The following is a 21,280-nucleotide window of genomic DNA, read 5'->3' as shown; positions in this document are numbered from 1 at the left end:
ATGACGAATACACACTACCGCCGCCTGCTGGTAAGGAGAGTTATTGCCACTCACGCATGCGCAGTTCGTACGTGCTCGGCTGAAGTCTTTGCGGTGTGCTCCAGTCTGGCTCCAGTGCAACACATGGTCAACACGCAGGAGAACACGCTGACGCAACAGCGTGAGCAGAGATAGACTGCGCAAAATATACAGATAGCAGGAGACAGAGGACAGCCACGGTCAGATAGGAAAACATTCAGGAGCTATCTGGATCAGTCTTATGCGACAATGGAAACTGAACTAAAGAGAACATTTGAAACTTTAGCAGTCTGCGTGATCTGCCTGCAGGGAGGGGCGGGCCGGCCCTGCGAGTAAAGTAGCGAGTAAAGTAACGAGTAAAGTAACGAATTACTTTATGTAGAGAGTAACGAAGTAGTGTAATATATTACTTTTTTATAAGTAATATGTAACTTTTTTTTAGTAACGACCCCATCTCTGCTTGTGGGCTACTTAACATGAATAATCACAGTTACTATCCTTTTACTCCATCACATTTCAAACAGAAATAGGCTATTGTCATTTTAACTCCACCACAGTAATCCATCATCAGCTTTACTTTTTAGATAAAGTTTTAACTCACAATTGATCATAACAGGCTTCAACATATACATTTTTATATATAGTGGTTTCATGTACAACCCACACAAGTATCATGCTAAATGAAGCTCTGTTGCTTGGATATCACTAGCAATGTAAAAGTCAGCCGAATTAGTGTTGATACTGCAAGGAGACGTATTGTGTGAAGAGAAATTGAAGATGTTGTTTAATTGTTGATATATGTATGATCCATGTCACGTATTCAGTTTCGGCAGCATTTCTTCCAGTTTTTCCAAAGGTCTTCTCATCAGGGCTCTATAAATAAAGAACTACGGCAGATCTGTAATATGTAATGCAGCCGAACCGTGTATTACAATGCCGTTATGTGATGACTTTCAAAGAGAAAAGCAAGAACACTCGGAATTAAGTATTATTTAATTCTTATTTTTTTAAATCCGGATTTCATATCATATAAACACCAAATCCCAGCAGCTAAAACATCCAATCAGCGAGCTTAAACCATAGCTGAGGATCAACAAAAGTCCGCAATGATACGATTTAAAATAAAAGCAATAATTGTGGCTTGATATTGAGTAAGAACCAGGTAAGAACATGTTTTTATGAACCACACAGCTTCCGGTCTTCCACGACCCGACCGGAGAAAAAGACGTGCTGCAGGCACGAAACACATTACCAGTAGAAATACATTGCTTTTAAAATCGTGCTGTGCAACAAGAAAAAAAGGGGGAAATCGTGTTGGTGAACACGAATCAATAGATTAAAAATCGTGTTGGTGAACACGAAATGCCATGAGACTGGGTTGCATGATACACAGCCTCTGTTTTTTCTCTGTCAGGTCCAACTTCATTTTAAAGAAATAAATATACTGGGGGAAAGCTTTAAGCTGTTTGGCAGAGAAGACACTCTGTATTGCTTTACCACTAGGTGTTACCAAAGAGTTAAACTTTCCTGTTCCCCGGTCATTAGGTTCACATGTTTCCTATCAGCTGTTTCCTAGTTGAGGAACTATCCTGTTTCTTCATTGTTCTCAAGCCGGCCTTCTTGTTTCCTACCCAGCTGGTCACCCTTTTATCCAGCATTATTGTTCGTGAGTTAGCAGACCTCCTCTACCCGTTCATTAGTCACTTGCCCAATTGTAGTCACACAGTCATATTTGATTTACAGTAGATTAGAACATGTGGATGCCTTCAATGTAGCTTTGCTGTTTTACTCCAATAAGCATGTAGAAAACTCAAACTTTAAATTCTGGATTCTCGCTGACTGATTTGCTAGTCGTTATTAATAACGACTAGCACATTGCAGGAGTCTTAAAAATCTAAGTAGGCCTACACTTACCAAATAACACTTGTTCAGTATGCCTGTCTGTTAGGAACCAGCATTGTTTTAATCTACAATTAATCAATGCATTTATATAAGAACATAAAACCTTGTGCTCTGTTTATTTTTGATATAGTTGATTTAACATTTGAGCTGTGGAGGAAGAATTATGGAAATGACTTCTCTCCTACTCACAAGACACCAACGCTACCAGATTAATTAAAGAGTCAAGTATGCTTACATGATATGAGGCTTATATTTTCAAATCCTCAAGTGCTGAATAGCTATATTTCCCCCATCCATAGTGTTTTTGGGTCTATATGAACCCAACACATTTCCAAAAACAACTTTGCTTTTGTTCTTACCTTACGGTGTAGACTGATGTTTCTACCAGAGATTAAAGAGGGTCAGAGTGGTTGAAAGCTACTGTCGGCTTTTCCAGCTTGCCATTATTAAAGCATGTAGCTGTCAGCACCACTTTACTCACCTACACAAACATACAGCATGTAGCATACAAAGTGCTGTCTTTTTGACAGTCACCTTGGTGCTGATTCAGACGGAATTCTGTCTTCTTCACTAATATGTTTGAAACCATTTTTTTTCCTCCCAGTTGGCCTTCCTGCAAGCTGTCAATTTCCAACACTAAAAAGTGAGCTTTTAAAAACGGAAGGAAAAAAGAGCTTTATGAGAGTTTAGTCAACTATTCAAATGTTAACTTAACACTACCCTATCGTATGAAATATACGCATATCTTTAAAAAAAAAAGGGACAAGGTTTGGAAAGACTGATGAAAGTATCCCACTATGAGAACATTTATTGAATAACAATTAGTAAGAAGCATAGCTAGGGGCTATGAAGAGGGAAGGTGTCTCTCCATTTTGAAATGCCAATTAAGTTGTTTAAAGAGCTTAAGGTAACAAAGGAGAGATTTAACCTGCTGAGAACAAGTTCTCGGGTCATGTCGTAAATTGAACGAAGGGACAAATATCTGATATAAGATAATCTTACTCATGACTCAATGCTAATGTGCAAGAAGGCTGACGCTCTGTGCCTTTACTGTAAGTTCAATGCAAGTGTTAACGATAAAGTTCCTCTAGATCTTCATTTGGGAAAATGTCGGAATGAAAAAAGTGCACATCTGTCCTTTATCCTGAAAGCACACATGGAAAATGGCAATTCAGAAATGTATCATAAAAAATTCAGAAAACATCACTAAAATTGAGGATAAGTGGTTGATTTTAAACTCCCAGGTGGCCACCATCAGCACACTGCCATACTTTCATCTCTACGTGATGCTTCAACATCAGAAGATTTGAGGGACACTCAAGTGCATAATATGCGACATGACACACTCAAAGAAAAGGCAGACAGGAAAGAGTTAGACAATTTTATGGCACCACTTGCCACTTTAATGAATGAAGGTAATCAAATATGAATCCAACAAAAATGATAAACTACTAGAAACGTCATTAGTCGACAAACTCCATCCTCCCTCAGTTTTTTTGGTCCAATATTCACTTTCCTTCCTGCTTGCTCACAGACACAGATACTGTGAGGTAGCCAAGTTGGTTCAGTACACTTGGCTGTCTTTTTTAGTTTGTATCATAAACCCTGTAATGGGTTAGACTTTGGTGGGCTTGCTCTTTATGCAAACTGTTTGTGGTTGTCAGCAATGGACCTATAGAGGGCCATGGCCAGTTTAAAGTAAATATCCAAGGCTTTAAAAAAGATCAAGGCCACAAGCATGCTCTTAAACAAGTTAATTTAGTGCTTATCGTTACTTGCAAAAATGTATTTATCATAACTCGACCTTAACTTTTCTGTTTAAAAATATGGATTGTTGAATGAGGTCAACGTTGAAAATGAACATAGATGCTTCACCCTTCAAATAAATAAGCTTGATCTGAGAGCCCTGCTCAACATAAACAACAGTCAACGGAAAGGCAGGAATGTAAGCTTTGTCATTCGGTTGTTTCTTCCTCTGGATTTTTGAATAGGTTGGGAGCGAGATCTCTCCCGCTGAACCAAGGAAGTAATTGAATACAGTGGAAACTGTTTTTTCTTTGAACAGCAAAAAAGTCCAACTTAAACAAAACATTACACTTCTATTTTTGTTTTGGAACCGCAAAATAAGCTGTATATACCCACACTGAGGCTGTAACTAAGGAGTTCTTTAATTATCAATTGATCCGCCAATTATATATTTTAAAAAAAGAAAATGACTTTTGACGCTAATAAAATAATTTAAAATAACAACAACAAAAGAAGTAGCAAATCCTCACATTGGAGATGAACCAGAGTATTTGGAAGTTTTACTTGACAAATTAATTTGTTTAAACCTTACTGTTGATGATCTAATTGTTGCAACACTAACTAAAACCAGACTAAAACACAGTTAAATAAAAGAGTTTGTGAAGACAGTGTAGCAAAAACCAACTTAGTCTCTGTTGTGGAGCACCAGTCACAGGGGTGTCTCTCTCTTATATAAGGCTGCACTGGTAGGACCCTCAAACTGCAGTTTGATGGCCCGTTTCAGATTAAGCTGCGGGTCTGTGGTTGTCATATCAACCATACCATCTTCAGGCAAGGCACTACAAGGTGGGTCTGTGGTAAAACTGTAGCAAGCAGGTGACACAATGTTTTTCTGGGGTATAGAATCCCAAGCTTCCCCTTGCAGTGGTCTCTGTAACATATAAGGGTAGCCCAGAGGAGGACTCTCTCGGTTTTTGGGACTATCTTGCCCTGGCCTTATCCCAAGGGAAGCCATTACTGAGTGCCATTTGCCCCCATCGTAAACAGTCCCGTCAGCTTTTATTAAGTTCGAGTTTTGTTTGTTCATTTTGTCGTGATATTCAAGTCCAGACGACAAGCCTTTCTGAGTCAGTTCACAGTTGTGCAGCTTGGCAGCGACTGTGCAAACAGTGGTAGGAGGGCTGCCCTTAGAATGCTTGTGGATGCTTCCATGGATGCTACCCATGCCTGAGCTCCCTGGTGGGGGGAGGGTGGAGGGACGACTACGACTGCGGGGAAGGGAGTGCTGTTGGATCTGCTGAATAAAGCTGAGGCTGTCAGCTGGCACCGTCTGCATTGTGGCCCGAGAGTGTCCAGTAGATGAGGTTTGGGAGCTGTGCATTGAGTGGAATCGCTCTGCTGTGGAACCGGGGGAAGATATTGAGGAGAGGGTGGTAGCAGCGGTGAATTCAACTCCATTACTTTCCAACATGCCTGAATAAAGGATCTGGTTAGGTTTTACAGGGGATGCATTACTCGAGTTCGAATACATACCTACATATGGTTTGGCTCCGTAGTTCTCCAATAACCTGACAATTTTAAAGTGCCCGTATTTCCCAGCAACTTTGACTGGACTGCGGCCGTATTTATCCATGTGATTGGGATTTGCACCTCTTTCCAGAAGCATTCCAACAATATTTGCCTGCCCCACCTGTGCTGCGATGCTCAGAGCTGTTGCCCTCTGGTGACAAGTCAGGTCTATATCAACACCAGTGGCTTCAAGGAGTCGACGTCCTACTTCAGCGTGTCCTGTCCAAGCCACCGAATGCATTGGTGGTCTCCCCTCTGTATCCTGTGCATTGGGGTTTGCCCCATGCTTTAACAGTAAGTCAACCATCTCCACACACCCCTGCCAGGAAGCAACATGCAGTGCTGTACGTCCCTCAGAGTCTCGGGACTCAAGCGGGACCCCACCTTTCTCTATTAGGAGAGTTGCCTTTTCAAGGCGATCTTCCAACACCAGGAGGTAGAGCAGAGGCCTTCCTTCTGCATCCCGGACATCGGTATCGGCCCCTCTTCTCATAAGCAGTTCCGCAACATCAGTATGGCCCTCCAGGAGGGCGGCACTCAAGGCAGAATGTCCATCGTACGCCCTGTTGTCAATAGGAGAACGTCTGTCCAACAACAGCCTGACAGTGCTCAAGTGACCTTCCTGGGCAGCCAGTATGAGAGGGGTTCGTCCCTCAATATCCATCTCTCCAACCCGTGCCATGCTGCCTCTCTCTGTCAAAGCAGCACACACAGCCCGATGGCCTTCACAGGCTGCAGCGTGCAGTGGAGTCCAGCCAAGGTCATCCTTGTGGTTCTCGTCCAGGCCTCGGTCCAGCAGGGCGCGGACAACCTCAAAGCTGCCTCTTGCTGCTGCTAGGCAGAGTGCTGTCCTTCCTTCACAATCAATTGCATCCACAGCTGCTCCCCAGAAAAGCAGCCGTGATATTGTCTTCATGTGGCCCATTGCTGAGGCTGCCAGCAGGGGAGTAACAGCAGCTGCAGCGGAGACGTTGCCATTAGGGCCAGCAGTCTCATCTACATCAGCACCAGCTTCTAACAGAAGTTCAACAATATCATCATGGCCCTCATAGGCTGCAAGAAGCAATGGTGTCATTCCATCATGGTCTCTGTGTCCTGGATCTGCTCCACGCTCCAGTAATAGACTTGCTACCTCCCCATAACCTTTGACCCCTGCTGCTGTAGGGACACAGAGGGCAGCGACTGACAGAGCACTGCGCCCATCTCCATCAGCCAAGTTAACTTTTGCATTGTGGTTCAGCAATATCTCCACAGCTTCCTGATGCCCCATATAGGCAGCAGCAATCAGCGGTGTGCGACCTTTGCTGTCTGCTTTGTCTACCTGTGCCCCGTAGTCCAGCAGTGTCAGGACAATTTCCTCATGTCCTCCCCACGCAGCAGCTCTTAAAGCAGTCCTGCCCTCAGCATCACATCCATCTACATCGGCCCCTGCATCCAGAAGAAGCCGGACAGCCTCGCTGTGGCCCCCCCACGCCGCAGAGCGCAGGGCAGTCCAGCCTTCATTGTCGACATGCTCCATCATCCGCACTGCATTTTCTGGACCTTGGTTCCTGGTCCATTCCAAAAGCACAGACAACACTTTGACATGACCTTGCTTGGAAGCCAAAGTCAGTGGAGTTTGACCCTGTTGGTCACTGACCAGTGGATCATATCTGTATGTCAGGAGAAGTTCGACTACATTTGCAGAACCCTCCTGGGCTGCACTGGCAAGCAAGGTCTGTCCATCTGTGGAACCGGGCTGGTGTACAGCTACCTCACTGCCTAGCATTTTCTTTACAGACACATCCCTTTCAAAAGCCTGTCTTAAACTACTTATCTCGTCACCTGTACAATGAACTCCAATACTTGTATCGGCATCTGAAAAACAGGCTGCAGGGACGAGCCCACTCCTAATTAACAGCTGAAGGACTTCTTGACTGACCAGAACAGGAGGCTGGGTTATTGATAAGGAGAGGTTACTTCTACCACTAGAAGTAAGAATAGGCACATCTGTCCACAGCATCCACAGTGCCAATAATGAGGGGTTATCTTTATGGTGGCCTGAGCAAACTAAATGTGTGGCAAGCTGGCAAGTGTCCTCATTGTCCAGATTAGGTCCCTGCAAAGTCAGAGCCATTGCAAGCATGCTGTGACCCTCTTTCGTGCTACAGAGGTACTTCTGTGTGCAATATTTAACATCTGTGAGCCACTCAGCAAAGCTGGCATGAAAAAGTATTTTGGTGCCACCAGGCCCATCGATCAGGAGAGGTGCGAGGGTTCGGAGCTTGTTCTGGAAGTCCTGGAGGCTGAGCAGTGTGTCATGCGTCCATGCTGCTGAAAACAGCTGCTGAGGGGTAAGGGGCCTCGGGGCAGCTAATAGGATATTGAGGAGAGGCCTGACATAGACGAAGAGCCCCCGGGGGAACAGTCTTTGGCACAACCACAGGTAGAGGCCATTCAGAGTCCCGGGGATGTCTCTGATCTCCCGAAGACCCACCAGGGCAGCTGCCACACCATCCAGCACACGCTCCAGGAATAGAAAGCAGCCACCGCTCTTGATGTGCAGTAGATTCAGCATGTCAGCCGTGTCAGGGGTGAGCTGACGGCGAAGTGTCGCATCTTCATCTAGCCGACAGAGGATGTACTGCTGCACGTCCCGGACGGGCGGGGGTTTGCGGAGGTCATCCAGACAGAGCCTACGAAAACCTACAACACAGAAAGAGGTAGTTCAGCTTATTTAAGCCCAAAATAGTTCATATACTGTACATAGAGTATACAGTTCTTTATCAGTCATCCATTGTGTTATGTTGGTTCTTTTATGGTGTAGGTAATAACCATCTCGTGGTACTTTGTTCTCTCCTTTTTTGTCGACACAACACACCATGTTGTTTAGGTATAGCTGTAGAGTTCACTACAGATTCCATCTGCCTTGATCAAAACATGATGCCTTCGGCCACAGTTGTTGTAGCACAGAGGCAATACATTAATTAATTAATTAGTTAAGGCAAATGTAATAACTGACCCATTGATTTAAATGCCCAATATGCTCCACATTGATGCCTGAGGTAGTTCATGATCCAGTCTGTTATAATCTCTCATTTACAACAAAATAACATCTTAACACGCGGATGAGCAATGCTTTCTTCTCACCTGAGAACATCTTGCACAGCGCCTTGTTGTTGCGGCGGATGGAGCAGACCAGCAGCAGCCAGCTGGGCAGCAGGTGCGTATTTGCAGCAAGGAGCTGTGCAATGGAGTTACTCCTCACACCTTCTTCACCTGTCCCATAGCCTACGTCCAGGGAGTCCACCAACACCATCAGAGTCTTGGCTGGAGGAGGAAGGTCTAACAGGGGCCCCAGCACTGCTCTAAAGACACAAAGAACGGGATCATTTCAGATGGCTATGTATTGTTGGGAAGATGAGGGAGTTTGATTAATTATTTGCCTTTAAAATGTACTGTTCAGAATTTACTTTCAAGAAATACACAGCAGGTCAACTCAATGAAATCACTTGATCCGTATGCAAGCAGATATTTTGCCCTAAAAGTGCCATGATTCAACTTGGAGCATGAAAATGTTTTGTGACATTTTTGCTTTTGTCATAAATTTGATACTTTTTTACAGACAATCTCACAATGTCAGTCAATCCAACCACAAAACATATTACAAAAGTAAAATGCTTTTATTGGCAACAGTAGCAGTCATTATGATTCCAAATGTGCATGCTGTTCTTCACTTTAAACACAGGGTAATGAAGAAACAACATTAAACTCCTGTTAACATTGAAATGTAGCTGCCGCCAGGGAATAAGAACAGCACAAAGTGGATCTTCTACTGTTATTAAACTCATAAATATGATGCAAAACGGTGAAACAATGTTACACTTTTCAAAAATCTAAATCCTTAAGAGTCAGCACCCACACCCTGCTTTGATCTGATGGTGACTCAGGTTAAAAGGACTTCTGAAATGCCCTGCTCCACCCTGTGCACGCTCTCACACACACGCCCACACACACATACTGTACATGCACACACACGCACAACAATAGAATATCTTTAAAAAATCGAAATAATGACGAAAAAGGTCCGACATGGGTTTCTGTGCAGGGGCACAGAGATCAAAGGTTTTTTGGACCTCCAGCCTATTTAATTCCTGACTTTAGACTAAGCCCTAAGGCAAGTTTATTTGAAGAAAATAAAATCCTTAATTCAACAGCCCTGAGCTATTGAAGCTAAATAACTTCAAAATGAAAGTGCAAATTGTTTGAGGGAAGTCGGTAATGGTGTGACTAGTGTGAAAATATGCCTGAGCTAAAGAGAAAAAAATATCTGACACCTATGATAATGTAATGGTAACTGAACAGTAGAAATAGTCATTATAGCTACCTATGTTCACCCTGTTCCAACACATCCAAGCAGTGCCAGACCTGTGTTTAAACTGGACCAGGGGAGGTTTGTGAAGTAGTAGTTACTGGATTACAGAGAACCAGCATAATTTAGCGTTGTGGACAATAAAACTCAAACTCTTGTTTTTACCTTTTAAAAAGAAATGTTTTGGACATGTTAGTTTATATTGATCTGTCAGCCCAACACTTGGGTACATGAATCTTCTATTGGGTGAAAATAAAAATGCTGTCATTAAGCAAAAACATGAACATTACATCTACAATTGTACCAGGTGTGGGTTAAGTCTGTGTCAGCTCAGCAGAGACAGAAGTGCAGATACAGACCGGGGTCTTGTTTTAATAGGTGACAAACAGTGATTAACCTGTGACTGCAGTGTGGTAAGAATGGGTCACACAGAGGCTAAACACCAAGTCAATTACCCTGCCGCAAACACAGGGTGCATGTCAGTGTGTGTGCTGTCATTAGTGTAAATGCCTATATTTAGGAATGACCAGAAGGCCCCGTCACCTTTAGTGACCAAACAGGTTTTCCTTAAACCCGAGTTAAGGTATGATTTCAGCTTCAAAATGGTGCACACGTGGGTATTTTGTATGCGTTTCTGGCACCTATTAATAGCAAATCAAACAATGTTTCTAATCTTGTAACTGAAGATATATACTGCAACCAGGAAGGAAACAGCCAGAGGTGTTTATGTAAAACCAGGAAGAGATCCTTCAATCAGTTAACAGAGCCACAATGGCAGAGACGCCTTACATGTGTAGTTTAGTCTGGCAAGTTCAGAAGCTTGACGAATGAATGAATAAGAAACCCGTCTAGTTCAATCAGTAACTAGAAGAAGGATCATTTACTAAATGTGATGAAGTCTACACCAAATGATCATTCTCAGGATTAGCATAAGCGTTAGGGAGTGGGATGTGACATTTCAACATCACAGAAATTACTCATCCAGAATTAGATTTTGGTAAATGAGGCATCCAACAAATCTGCCCTATTTGAGCTAATGCCACAATTATGAAACACACAAATGTGTCGTTAGCTCCCCAATTAAACTCTAGTCAAATGAATACATTTGTGTGCACGTACATAAATGCAAACTGCAGGAATGTATTCAGCACTGGTGGTAAACGGTGCTCATAACGCATGATAAAAAGGTTAGAATACATTAGCCGTAAACAGGACTCAATTATGAAATTGGAAGTGTGAAAAAGCACATCTCATTTTCCCCTGAAGGGGTAATGTTGTATATCGTAAAATTATAAAAAAAATTAAGTTAGTTGATAAGAGTCTTTTAGTTAAGGCTCTTAACTAAAACACTCTGGAAAGCCCTGCAGTTATTAATTACTTTAACTAGTCATTTAGAGTAACATCTTTAGGGCTGCAACTAAATATTTGTTTTCATCCACAGTTAATCTTTAACAATAAAGTCAGAAGACAGTGATTTAATACTCATCATTTCCCAGATTATAAAGAGACATTCCCAATTGCCCATTTTAGACGACCAACAGTCTAATATCCTAAAAATATTACATATTGTAATTTATTGTTGATTTGCTTTATTCTAGGAATTGAAATTGTTTATTAAATCTATTTAGGATTAAATATTGGTTTTAGTATTAAACATCATCCGCTGTAAGGAAAAACCTAAATAAGAAAATGTCTTTTGCAGAGCTTCACATCGTTCTAGAATCTTTTTGCAAGATATTTGCAGACCAAGCCCTAATGTGTGTGAATCATCGCTTTGTGTTTGGACATGATAGCCTTAACTTTTATCATTGAGCATATCCTGCAATTAAAAAACGATTTAAACCCTGCCCTGGGTGCCGGCTACTTCTAACACGCTTATAGTACCTCGGTCTGCGTTAGTCATGGGATAACAAAACACTCCCTCACCGGGCACACGTTCAGGTCTGCGGAGGAGGAAGTGTAATGAACCTTTTATTACTGCTTAATGTTTTTCCACTCTGCTCAACCGACATAGTCCTGGACACCAGGCTGACCTTTGACCCTGAGCTTTATTTCAACTTGGTGAGGTGAGCATGACACAATCAAACCTGGTTTCACATCAGGTCCATCCATTAATAAACAATCTGTCTTCTTACTGACCTGATACCAGGAGCTTAAATTAATTATAAAAATAGGCCGTTCATGTATTGTCAGCGCATTTTTGTTTAAACCTCACCAGGAAAGCCTCATCCAGGCAAAATAAAAAATATCATCTTTAAAAAATGCCCAAGGCAAGATAGGCAGCAATATCAACGAGCTGCAGACTACTACTTATAAGTTCAAATGAAACACAACTCCAACAGTTTGTGGTGTAAAAGAAAAGTGGGCGAACCAAAGGATAATACTGTATGATAGTAGCTATGAGAGGCGGCCATGAATTAAAACACTAACCCTCAAGAAAACTATCTATATGATTGGTATACATATAAATATATGTATATATCCATATGAAAGTGTATTTGGAGACCAGGGTTACATTTTTGTATGCATGGCAGCATTTGAGTGTGGGATTTCCCAGATTTTTCAGCCACACAGTTTGTTGTGTGTGTGTCCGTGTAATTTGGCAGCTCCTCATTAAAGAGTGTGTGAAACGTAGCAACCACACAAACTATCCATTTAACAACATTACTACGCTTTTCACCCTGTTTCTACCTGTTTGTCATTATGTCATATAAAGTCCAGTAGCAGTCTCTAAGAACAGTGCTCGTAATCAGCTTTGTCCCGAGTGGTGAAGCCCACTGAAGTAAAGCATGTCAAGGAATGGGTCAGTCCACATGAGTTATACATGTTTACCCCTCTAGCAGTAGTGGAATGTAACTAATGACATTTACTTAAGTAGAATTGTAACACTCTTATGCTTTGTTAAGTATTTCCATTTGATGCTATACTTCTAATCCACTACATTTCAGATGGAAATATGGTACTATATTTTACAACACACAATCTCCTAATATGATAAGATACTATACTACTAATCTACGTAGTAGAATACAACGTTTCTAAATTGCTTGTGGAGCATTGTGGGGGTGCTGCACCCATCTTCCCACATCCATTCACGATGTCTCTCTGTCTCGCAGATCCCACGCAGCAAGCAGGAAATGAACCCAGCTCACACTGTCTGCTCCTCGCAGCAGCGAGCCGCGCAACGTCCCGCCAACACGGCACCCAGACCCCCTTACTGGTGTCATTTTCTGGTTTCTAATGCCATTGTAACACATAATCACTGATGATCCACTGTAACGGTGGTGGACTCATCAGAACAGAGTGGGCGAGCTGACCAATCAGAGCAAAGTGGGTTCGCAGGGAGGGGGGGGGGGGGGCAGGAGCTCCTACAATCCGTGTAGGACATACTTTACAGAGATGCTGTTTGAGAAACCAATGTGAGTTTGGAAAATTGCACAATATAAATCTTTTCTAGTCGACCTCAACAATGGAATTATGATCAGTAGAAATGGCCATGACCTTTAAATCTGCTGACATTATTATATGATATTCTATAATAACAAAAGACTGTGAGGAGCAATTCAGTATAATAAAGACAGTACATTTGCTGATAATACCTGTGTACGTTTACTTAAATAACTTGAGTTCAACACTTTTGAAGTATTTTAGACCATCATAATTCTACTTTGACTAATGTTAACAAACTAAATACTTCTTCCCACACCTCTTGTTAACTTTGTAACTAGATTGAGAACTTGAAACAAGGCAGACCTACAGTAAGAGGCGACTGTGGATACTTTTAGCCGGGCCAAGTGAACCAAACTACATGTACTGTCAATCATTACCACATCCAGTCTTTCTGTTACGATGAATGTAATTGACAGGAATAGACCAACTGAACTTTAAATCAAACTGTCGGAAGGGTTCAGACAGAGCGCCATCGTTTGACTCTCTGACTTCAGCCGGCTGCCAGCTGGTTCTCTCGCTGCCAAACAGGCCCATGTTTCAACAGTTTGTCAACGGCTGTTCTCACATGGCAATGTTTCGCCCGCAGCTACTTTCCCTCACAAGTGGTCCAAACACAAACAGAGTCTGGCTGTTAGCCAGTCTGAGGGGAATGAGGAATCTAGCTCGGTACTTCACACCAGAGGTAAGCAAACAGGGGGAGAGTGAAGGGCTCGGGCTCATCGCAGAGCAAACACACCGGGAGAGAGTGAAAAAGTCTTGGAGGGTGACCTCGCTGACTGGTGCTGAGACGCAGACTGGGGTACTGGAGGCATTTTTCACCTCTTTGTTCTTTTTTTTCCCCTCTCTGAAAGGAAGTTGTGTCGTAAATAACACTGTAGCATTCATTCACACTGGAGGCCCATTGTGTGTGCTGTGAATGGGCTGCATTATGAGAGGAGAAATAAATATAAGAGGAAGAAGAATAGCCGCTACCGTCTTTTTGCTGTGACGGACTCTCTTTGCATAAGCAATGGTCAGATGGCTTTTACACTCACGTTGCCACTTTGTGTCTGTTGACAGTCCAAACACCTGCAGATAATCACCTATGTTTGTACTAGAATAGGTGCAATCTAAATGCTTTCATGGATCTTGTTCCCACAACATGAGCAGGAGCTGCCTGTGTGTTAGTTCATCAATCCCTCAGGATCAAATTACCTGACAGAAGTTTTGGTTACAAATGCCACATTTATGAGCAATATGCTACACTTTAAACACGGGGTCTTAACAAGGGTCTTAATTTGTCTTTGGTCTCAAATCAAAGCTTGTCTGGTTGGCGACAGGCCAGATTGTATTCTTATGACAGGGTATGTCTCATTAAAAATGACAAGAAACATTGAATGTTTATGTTCACAACAATTAAATGGTGAATCTTACTATTTGCTAAACAGAAAAACTTGTGGTACAGGTTTTCAACACGTTATATAAAACACTTGGTTTCCCCTCAGATACATGTTGCTGCGTTGAGCTGCAATGGATTAGCTCTTGAACATGCAGACACATGCCGAGCTCCTGGATGGGTTTCAGGCTTCCTTTTAACTTTGCTTGACTTTTCTCTTCCTCTTATTTGGTAAACTTGTACATTGCTTAAAATCTGCCTCAATAAAGAATTACCCTCTTCAGGTCAAGTATGTGTGTCACTATAAAATACTTTGACACTTGTATTAAATGTGATTTTTAAAAGTGCTACAAACCTCTTGAAGGTGTCATCAGGGTCTTTTTGACAGTTGATGGGCTGCAGAGAGGAGGCTACAGAGGGGCTGTTGAGGCTCTCTTTGTACCCAGCAGGGAGAAGCGGGGAGGCCCTCAGCTGCTCCACCAGGCTCTGGACGAACTTCCACAGCACCGTGCTCCTCTGGTCCTCCCTCTGGCAGAAGTGCGTGGCCAGGCAACGGGGGGCCAGCCCGACGGCTACCCCTGCTCTCGAGGTGGGCCACACCACCTCAGTGCACAGGGCGGTCTTCCCAGCCCCAGGGACCCCCGTCACCAGCACCCCCGGCGGCTGCCCCGGCACAGAGCGAGCATCTAGGCTGTGCCGCAGCTTCTCCAGGGCCCATTCCCGGCAGTAGAAACGCCGGCCCTGGAGCAGGCTAGGGCTGCTGCCAAATCCACTGCTACTCATTTGTTCCTGGGGGTTTGACTTCCAGGCAACAACTCACTGCTCTGAACTCCTAGTCCCATGCTCTTCCAGTGAAATGTACTCCGACTCTTGGGTTTTTCTGCAGGTGTTGACACCTCTGTTTTGTGACAGATAGGGGGTTTTTCCTCACACTGACAGTTCCCAAAAGTATTGCATCAGGAGATTGTTATCAGTGGCTGTTCCTCTCCTGAAAGTCTTGAGGTGTAATTCTGACGAGAAGTGAAGTCAGAGCATTTTTAAGTGGGCCTCTTCATTTCCTCTTTTTGGATTTGTCATGATCTTCTTGTTGCAGGGAATGAAACACCAAAGGGAAGAAGAGGATCCATGGTTACCACCGTATATTAAGCATCTCCTGGAGATCGTGGAGCTGTGAAGTCAGAAATCAGAAAGAGGGAAAAGGAATGAGTCAAAGAAGAAACTGACAGCATGTTTTTCACATATATAATGACACACTATCTCACCCCTCCTCCGATTGAGTGTCCTCTGTCTTCCAATTACAGCTGCAACATTTCCCCTACCTAGTTTCTGTCCCGCTTCTCTTAAGATCCCTGCGACTTCAGCATGAAATTCTCTTTTCCTTTCTCACGCCCTCAGCTCTTTACAACCCTCCGTTCATACCTCACACCTCCTTCTCTCCATCTCTCCGTTTCTCATGCTCTCCGGTTTTTCCTGTTTGGGTTTTTGTGTCTCCTCCCTCTCTTGGTGTTTCATGGCATGTCAAGACATGCACAGGAGAGCCGAGAGAGAGAGAGAGAGAGAGAGAGAGAGAGAGAGAGAGAGAGAGAGAGAGAGAGAGGGGAGGAGAGGGGGAGGACACATGTGGCTGTGGGCGATTCAAAGCTGACAGGTGGGAGGGGTTACCTGAGGTCAAGGTTCAGTCACAGGGCATTACTACACCTGGGGCTTTAGTTTTAGGTGAGTTATCCACGTAAATGCCCCATCATGCTATATGTGCTTTGTTTATTGCTGTTGCCATCCCGGCATGGTTTTTAAATGAATTAGAATAATGTTGATTTACATTGATTTAAGATGATTCATTCATCAAGCAAACAAAAAAATATATCAAAAATGTGGTTTCTGCTTCTCAAATATGGGCTATGACTCTTTTTTTTTTAAATTCTAAGACATCCTAGTGATTTGATATAAGCTCAATTTAGTTTTTACTATGTTTTAGTTGATTTACAGATGCTATATATATCATTATTTATTTAGATCTTAAAACATGGAAAAAATGTTAGCCTTAATTTTAACGTTTACTTGTATTTTCAAAAATATTTCTATTATTTCTTTAGTTAATCAAACTCAAGAGCTGACAGACATTTTAGTACCAATGTACCACTTTATTCTAAAAGAAAATGACGTCAATAAAACTTTGCTGGTGACTTTTAGTATATACTATACAGTTAGAGAAATTAGATGGTTGGAAAAAAGGCTTTCAAGGAATAACAGTAATTATGTCATTTTCTGGTTTTACAAGATGCCACATTTTCCCCCGTATAATCAGCTCTGGGTAATTTCCACCATGCGTTCCTGTGCCTATCAAGCCCACACTGAAAATGCAATACTTTTTGAAGTGCATGCTACTACTTGATAAAGTGGATTACAAAAGAAGAAAGAAGATGGTTGGTCCTGTGATAAAGAAAACCGGCTTAAAGGAATGTAGATGAGGAATCTCAAAGACTTCTGTGACAAAGTTAACATTGTGATGAGAGTGCTTTGCATTTCTAGCCGACCAAACACCAGCTATACTAAATTCAATCTGTCAAGAGTATAACCAATTAACTCTTAATGGTAATGAGCAGAAATTAACCTCACTGCTGTGCATATCATGACACCCTGGTGACAGTCTGGCAGAAATAAATGAAAGCAATTATAGTTGGATGACACACGTTGTACACAAAATGTACAACAAATACTAGAGACAAGCCGGAGAATGATGAGATGTTGTGTTTTAGCAGCGCACACTGAAGACTGACACCAAACAGTGAAGTTGTCTACATTCTTGTCTTTACTTGTGGTATTTACAAAGGCCTCTAAACTTGGCGTGCAGCCTGTAAAGATGATGGTGCAGCAACCAAAAGCCTGAAGCAGCATCTTTATAGCTTTTCTCAGACATGCTCTTTATGTAGCAGTCAAATAAAGTCAAATCAATTTAAATTCATGCATAAACAGGCCATAGTCCCCAACTGTCTGACGAACATAGTAACAGTAAGTAAGTCAAATGTTCAGTGGTAAAACATACTTATATAGACTTCTACAGGCAACTTTTTGTGAATAAAATGTAATATCAGTCAGAATATGAGCAATTTGATATTTTTTCTTAATGGCTCAATCCTATTGGACAAGAATAAATAACCTCCAAGACACATTGTAAACCAATAACTCAAACACCTTGCCGATGTGGTTTGGGAGCTTTTGACTTGATGTGTCTTAATGTGTAAAACGTAACTTAATGTGTAAAACGTAAAGGCTATTCTTTTGTTCCTCCTTTTTCCAATCTTCAGGCGATTCTTAAATTGTTAAAGCTGACTTTGTCCACATCAAAGAATTACTAAAGCTTATAGAGATTTATTACCAGTGTTTCAAATATCTTTGCCGCTTTAATTGGCTTGGAACATGCAGAGGAATAGACCCGGGCTGTATTATTTTGATTATTTCTTCTTCTAGAAGACTACGCACAGGAAGTGCACATTTGGTCTTTGCAAATGAAAATGGTTCACATTTGTGTTTACCTATTGAGCGGAGAAGTGAGATCTGATTACAATTGGTCACTTGAGACACATGTACAGACACATTTCTATAAGTCTCACTGCTTTTCTAGAAAAGACCGGCCCTAAGTAGCATTCAATTGAGTCTATACTTGAATAAGGTATCTTTCCTGTAAGGCTGGAGCAACAATTCCTATTAAAACACACTTCCCCTACATTTAACAATTAAGAAATATAATTCCAAAGAAGGTGCTTGGACACCTCATTCAGTGCTCCAAATGGACGCAAGGTACATGAAAAAGCTACGATTACATGCAAACACATAATTACCTGTTCCCTGACTGATTGGCAGTCCTGACCCTAACTGCAAGGTTGATGCCTAACAACAACAGCTACAGGTGGGGTCATCCCAAAGAAAAACTGTGGAATTCATGGTAATGTAATACTGTAATGTAGTAATGGAGGCGTGTGGCGCAGTGGTGATCGGATCAGGGGGATCAGAGGATCACAGGTTCAAACCCCACTGCAGTCAGCATGTCGTTGTGTCCCTGGGCAAGATACTTCACCCCAAAATTGCTCCTGTGGGGATTGCCCACAGTATTGAGTATGTACGTCGCTTTGGATAAAAGCGTCTAACAAGTAACATGTAATGTAATAGAAATGCATGTTATTGCCATTCATTAAGATTGTACTTTTTAGTTTTAAGGGGGAGGGGGAGGGTATTGTAGACTGTGTCTGGGCTTAAAAGCATTAGTCTAGAAATACTGCCAACCAAACAGCAAAACATCTGAAGGATGTAGGAGAGTTTATGTTAAGAAAGTGTATTACTAAAAATGTAAAACACTTTCCTTTAAAATGTGTTATAAATATACGTTTATAAAAAAACGTGTTTGTAAAATAAGGTTTTATATAGGATTTGTTGGTCTAGGCTCACAATATTAAACATTTAAACAGTAGATTGTTCAGTTTGACTTTTAATTACCTCCACATAATTATGAATCACCGCCTCAGGGCTTTATATCATAAATCATCTGCTTAATGTGTCATAAACGGTAGACTACACACCTTAACACAACAGCAGTAAACTCCCTCACTACAGTCATTGTTTGGCTCTACAGGTGATCCTCCACCGGTCTGCTCCTACACCAACACTCACACCATATTCCCTCCAGACAAAGCTAGTGAACATATCTACCTGCTGATGTGGGTTTTTACTGACCTCATTAATCCATCAGGCACAATGCTCGACGCAATTTGAAAACACAAAGCGGTGCCCAATTTGTTTGTTTCTGGCAAAGGCTCCGATAAAGTCAGAAATGCAGTTTATTCGCTGCAAAAACACCGTGACAGAGTTTTAAATCAATCACTCTCACCTGACGGACAGACTCGCTCCCCATCTCCGTCTTCCTCCTCACCGACAAAACGAAAGCGCCTCACCGGATTGTAATCACGTGTATGCCCTCCCACGAGCCTACCACATTAAATGTGTAGTTGTTGTTATTGCTGGGGAAGGCGTCTTGCTTCTTTCATAGACTGTCGTTTTCTCTCATTCCGTCTCTCAGGGGGGCTGCTCTCTCTGCTTCCTGCACACTCTCAAAAAGGATGTTCAAGATGGGGGGGGGGGGATTAAAGGACTGTTACAAGGACATCCTCTACATACAACATGGCTGGTTTCACACAGATTTGAAAAACTGGACTACACGTTTGTCTGAGTTTTAGTTATAGACTTTGAGGTGACAGAACTGCTTGTGTACTTAAGTAAAAGCAGAAGTACCAAGGTGTAGGAATACTCTGTTACAAGTAAAAGCCCTGCAATCAAAAGGTTACTCAAGTGTACAAAAGTATTAGAATCAAAATACACTTAAAGTACCAAAAGCAAAAGTACTCATTTAGCAGATTGGCCCACTTCAGAATAATATATATTATATGTTTTGATATAGATGTCTAACGTTGTATACTGCAGTGTACCTTGTATTTCACATCATTAAAATAAATCTGCAAAGTAACTAAAGGTAGGCCTACTAAATAAATGTAGTGGAGTAAAAGAAAAGTACAATATTAACCTCTGAATTGTAGTGGGAGTAGAAGTACAAAGTAGAAGATTACAATACTCATACTAATGTACAGGTCTCTAAAAATTGTACTTAAGTAGAGTATTTGAGTAAATCTACTTACCGGTAGTTACTTTACACCACCATAGACTGTTTTACTGTAAGTGTAACCTTTGGAAGCCCATTCATGCCAGGAAAATGGATGAGATGTTAGAAGGCTAAGGACAGAAAAAACAATGCTCATGGTAAACCAAATATAACCAGCTACATTTACAATGTAGCTGGCAAAACGTACAAGATTACAACTCAAAATGATAAAGTTATCAGTTGATTTACACAATCTTTGTCAAAATGATGAAGTGCAAAGTCTAAATCTCAAATGCTAAAGTAGGTTTAGTTTGTAGTTATAAAGTGTTGGCATATGAGGACTGACAAATGATACATTTGGATTTGATATATTTCTGATTCTATGAGATAAAATCACTCATACAGTATGTTGTCAAATAAAGCAAAAGTGTGGCTCAGCTTTTCATTTGGAAATGTGTGTGAAGTATTTACTGAGTTCTTCTTGTTAGGAGATTTTCCTAATTTGTTTCCTCCGACTATTACAGAATTCTTCACAGCCTACTTGGAGACATTATGTTTTTTTTGGTCCAAACCCCATAAACTGTTTTAAATGTGGGGACTTTAAACTGTTCTACATTCACAACTGAGCTCACAGTGAAATGAGAGTTGACCTTTTCACCCTGTTCCCCAATTCTCCACATTCTAGCATTCTCCTATGGACTAATAAACATCGTAACCCCTCTTTCTCTTACACAAAGGTTTTGTCGTTAACATATATATAACATGATAATGTCACGAATTCAGCTCCTGTCTCATCTGTGTAAAGTTGAATAAAAAGAAACTACAAAAACAGCATATTTATTTAGTTTCTCACCTGTTTGCTGCTATTTCCATGTAGAACTGCTGCGACAAACATTAAAATAAACTTTAATTTTAGGGATTACCTTTTTATCAAAAATGTTTCTCCAACAGTCTGCATCTACTATATTAACAAGGGAGACCTCTGCTGGATCTCTGCAGTAGTTACAGGTTTCTGTCGAAATGATTCAGCTGAAGATAAATCACAATCATGTTACTTTTTAAACATTTTACAGGATATTATATTTAGATAAGAGTTGGGAAAATATTGTTTCCTAACACACATCACTCAGACTCTCTCGCACAAACACTTATTACACACAATTGGCGTGCATATGTCAAACTTTCCAAAAGAAAATAGGAAAATGGTTCGGCAAATTCAGTA

At 41.6% G+C, this 21,280-nt stretch overlaps 1 protein-coding gene across 3 annotated transcripts; it reads right to left on the bottom strand.

Moving 5' to 3' along the window:
* Positions 1-3,314: 3,314 nt before the first annotated feature.
* On the bottom strand, positions 3,315-20,136 carry ankrd50l (ankyrin repeat domain 50-like). Of its 3 annotated transcripts, XM_034110470.1 has the most exons (5): positions 20,096-20,136; positions 19,294-19,512; positions 14,767-15,579; positions 8,365-8,582; positions 3,315-7,920 (listed from the first exon to the last, which is right to left on the bottom strand). In XM_034110470.1, exons 3-5 carry the CDS (start codon positions 15,192-15,194, stop codon positions 4,376-4,378), a joined length of 4,191 nt encoding a protein of 1,396 aa, XP_033966361.1. In that variant the 5' UTR covers positions 15,195-15,579; positions 19,294-19,512; positions 20,096-20,136; the 3' UTR covers positions 3,315-4,375. The 3 variants fall into 3 exon arrangements, with proteins under 3 accessions (XP_033966361.1, XP_033966362.1, XP_033966363.1); XM_034110471.2 differs by lacking the exons at positions 19,294-19,512; positions 20,096-20,136 and adding an exon at positions 15,674-15,906; XM_034110472.2 differs by lacking the exons at positions 19,294-19,512; positions 20,096-20,136 and adding an exon at positions 15,731-15,906.
* Between the last annotated feature and the right edge of the window lie 1,144 nt (positions 20,137-21,280).

Source organism: Pseudochaenichthys georgianus, chromosome 21 (assembly GCF_902827115.2).
Source record: "Pseudochaenichthys georgianus chromosome 21, fPseGeo1.2, whole genome shotgun sequence".
NCBI lineage: Eukaryota > Metazoa > Chordata > Actinopteri > Perciformes > Channichthyidae > Pseudochaenichthys > Pseudochaenichthys georgianus.
This window is presented reverse-complemented; position numbering and strand designations above follow the sequence as displayed.

Excerpts from the sequence above, each read along its gene's own strand:
- ankrd50l (XM_034110470.1), bottom strand. The coding sequence starts at position 15,194 with ATGAGTAGCAGTGGATTTGGCAGCAGCCCTAGCCTGCTCCAGGGCCGG. Across the intron at positions 8,583-14,766 it reads CCTGATGACACCTTCAAGAG|AGCAGTGCTGGGGCCCCTGT; the intron begins GTTTGTAGCACT and ends TTGTGTCTTTAG. Across the intron at positions 7,921-8,364 it reads GCTGTGCAAGATGTTCTCAG|GTTTTCGTAGGCTCTGTCTG; the intron begins GTGAGAAGAAAG and ends TCTGTGTTGTAG.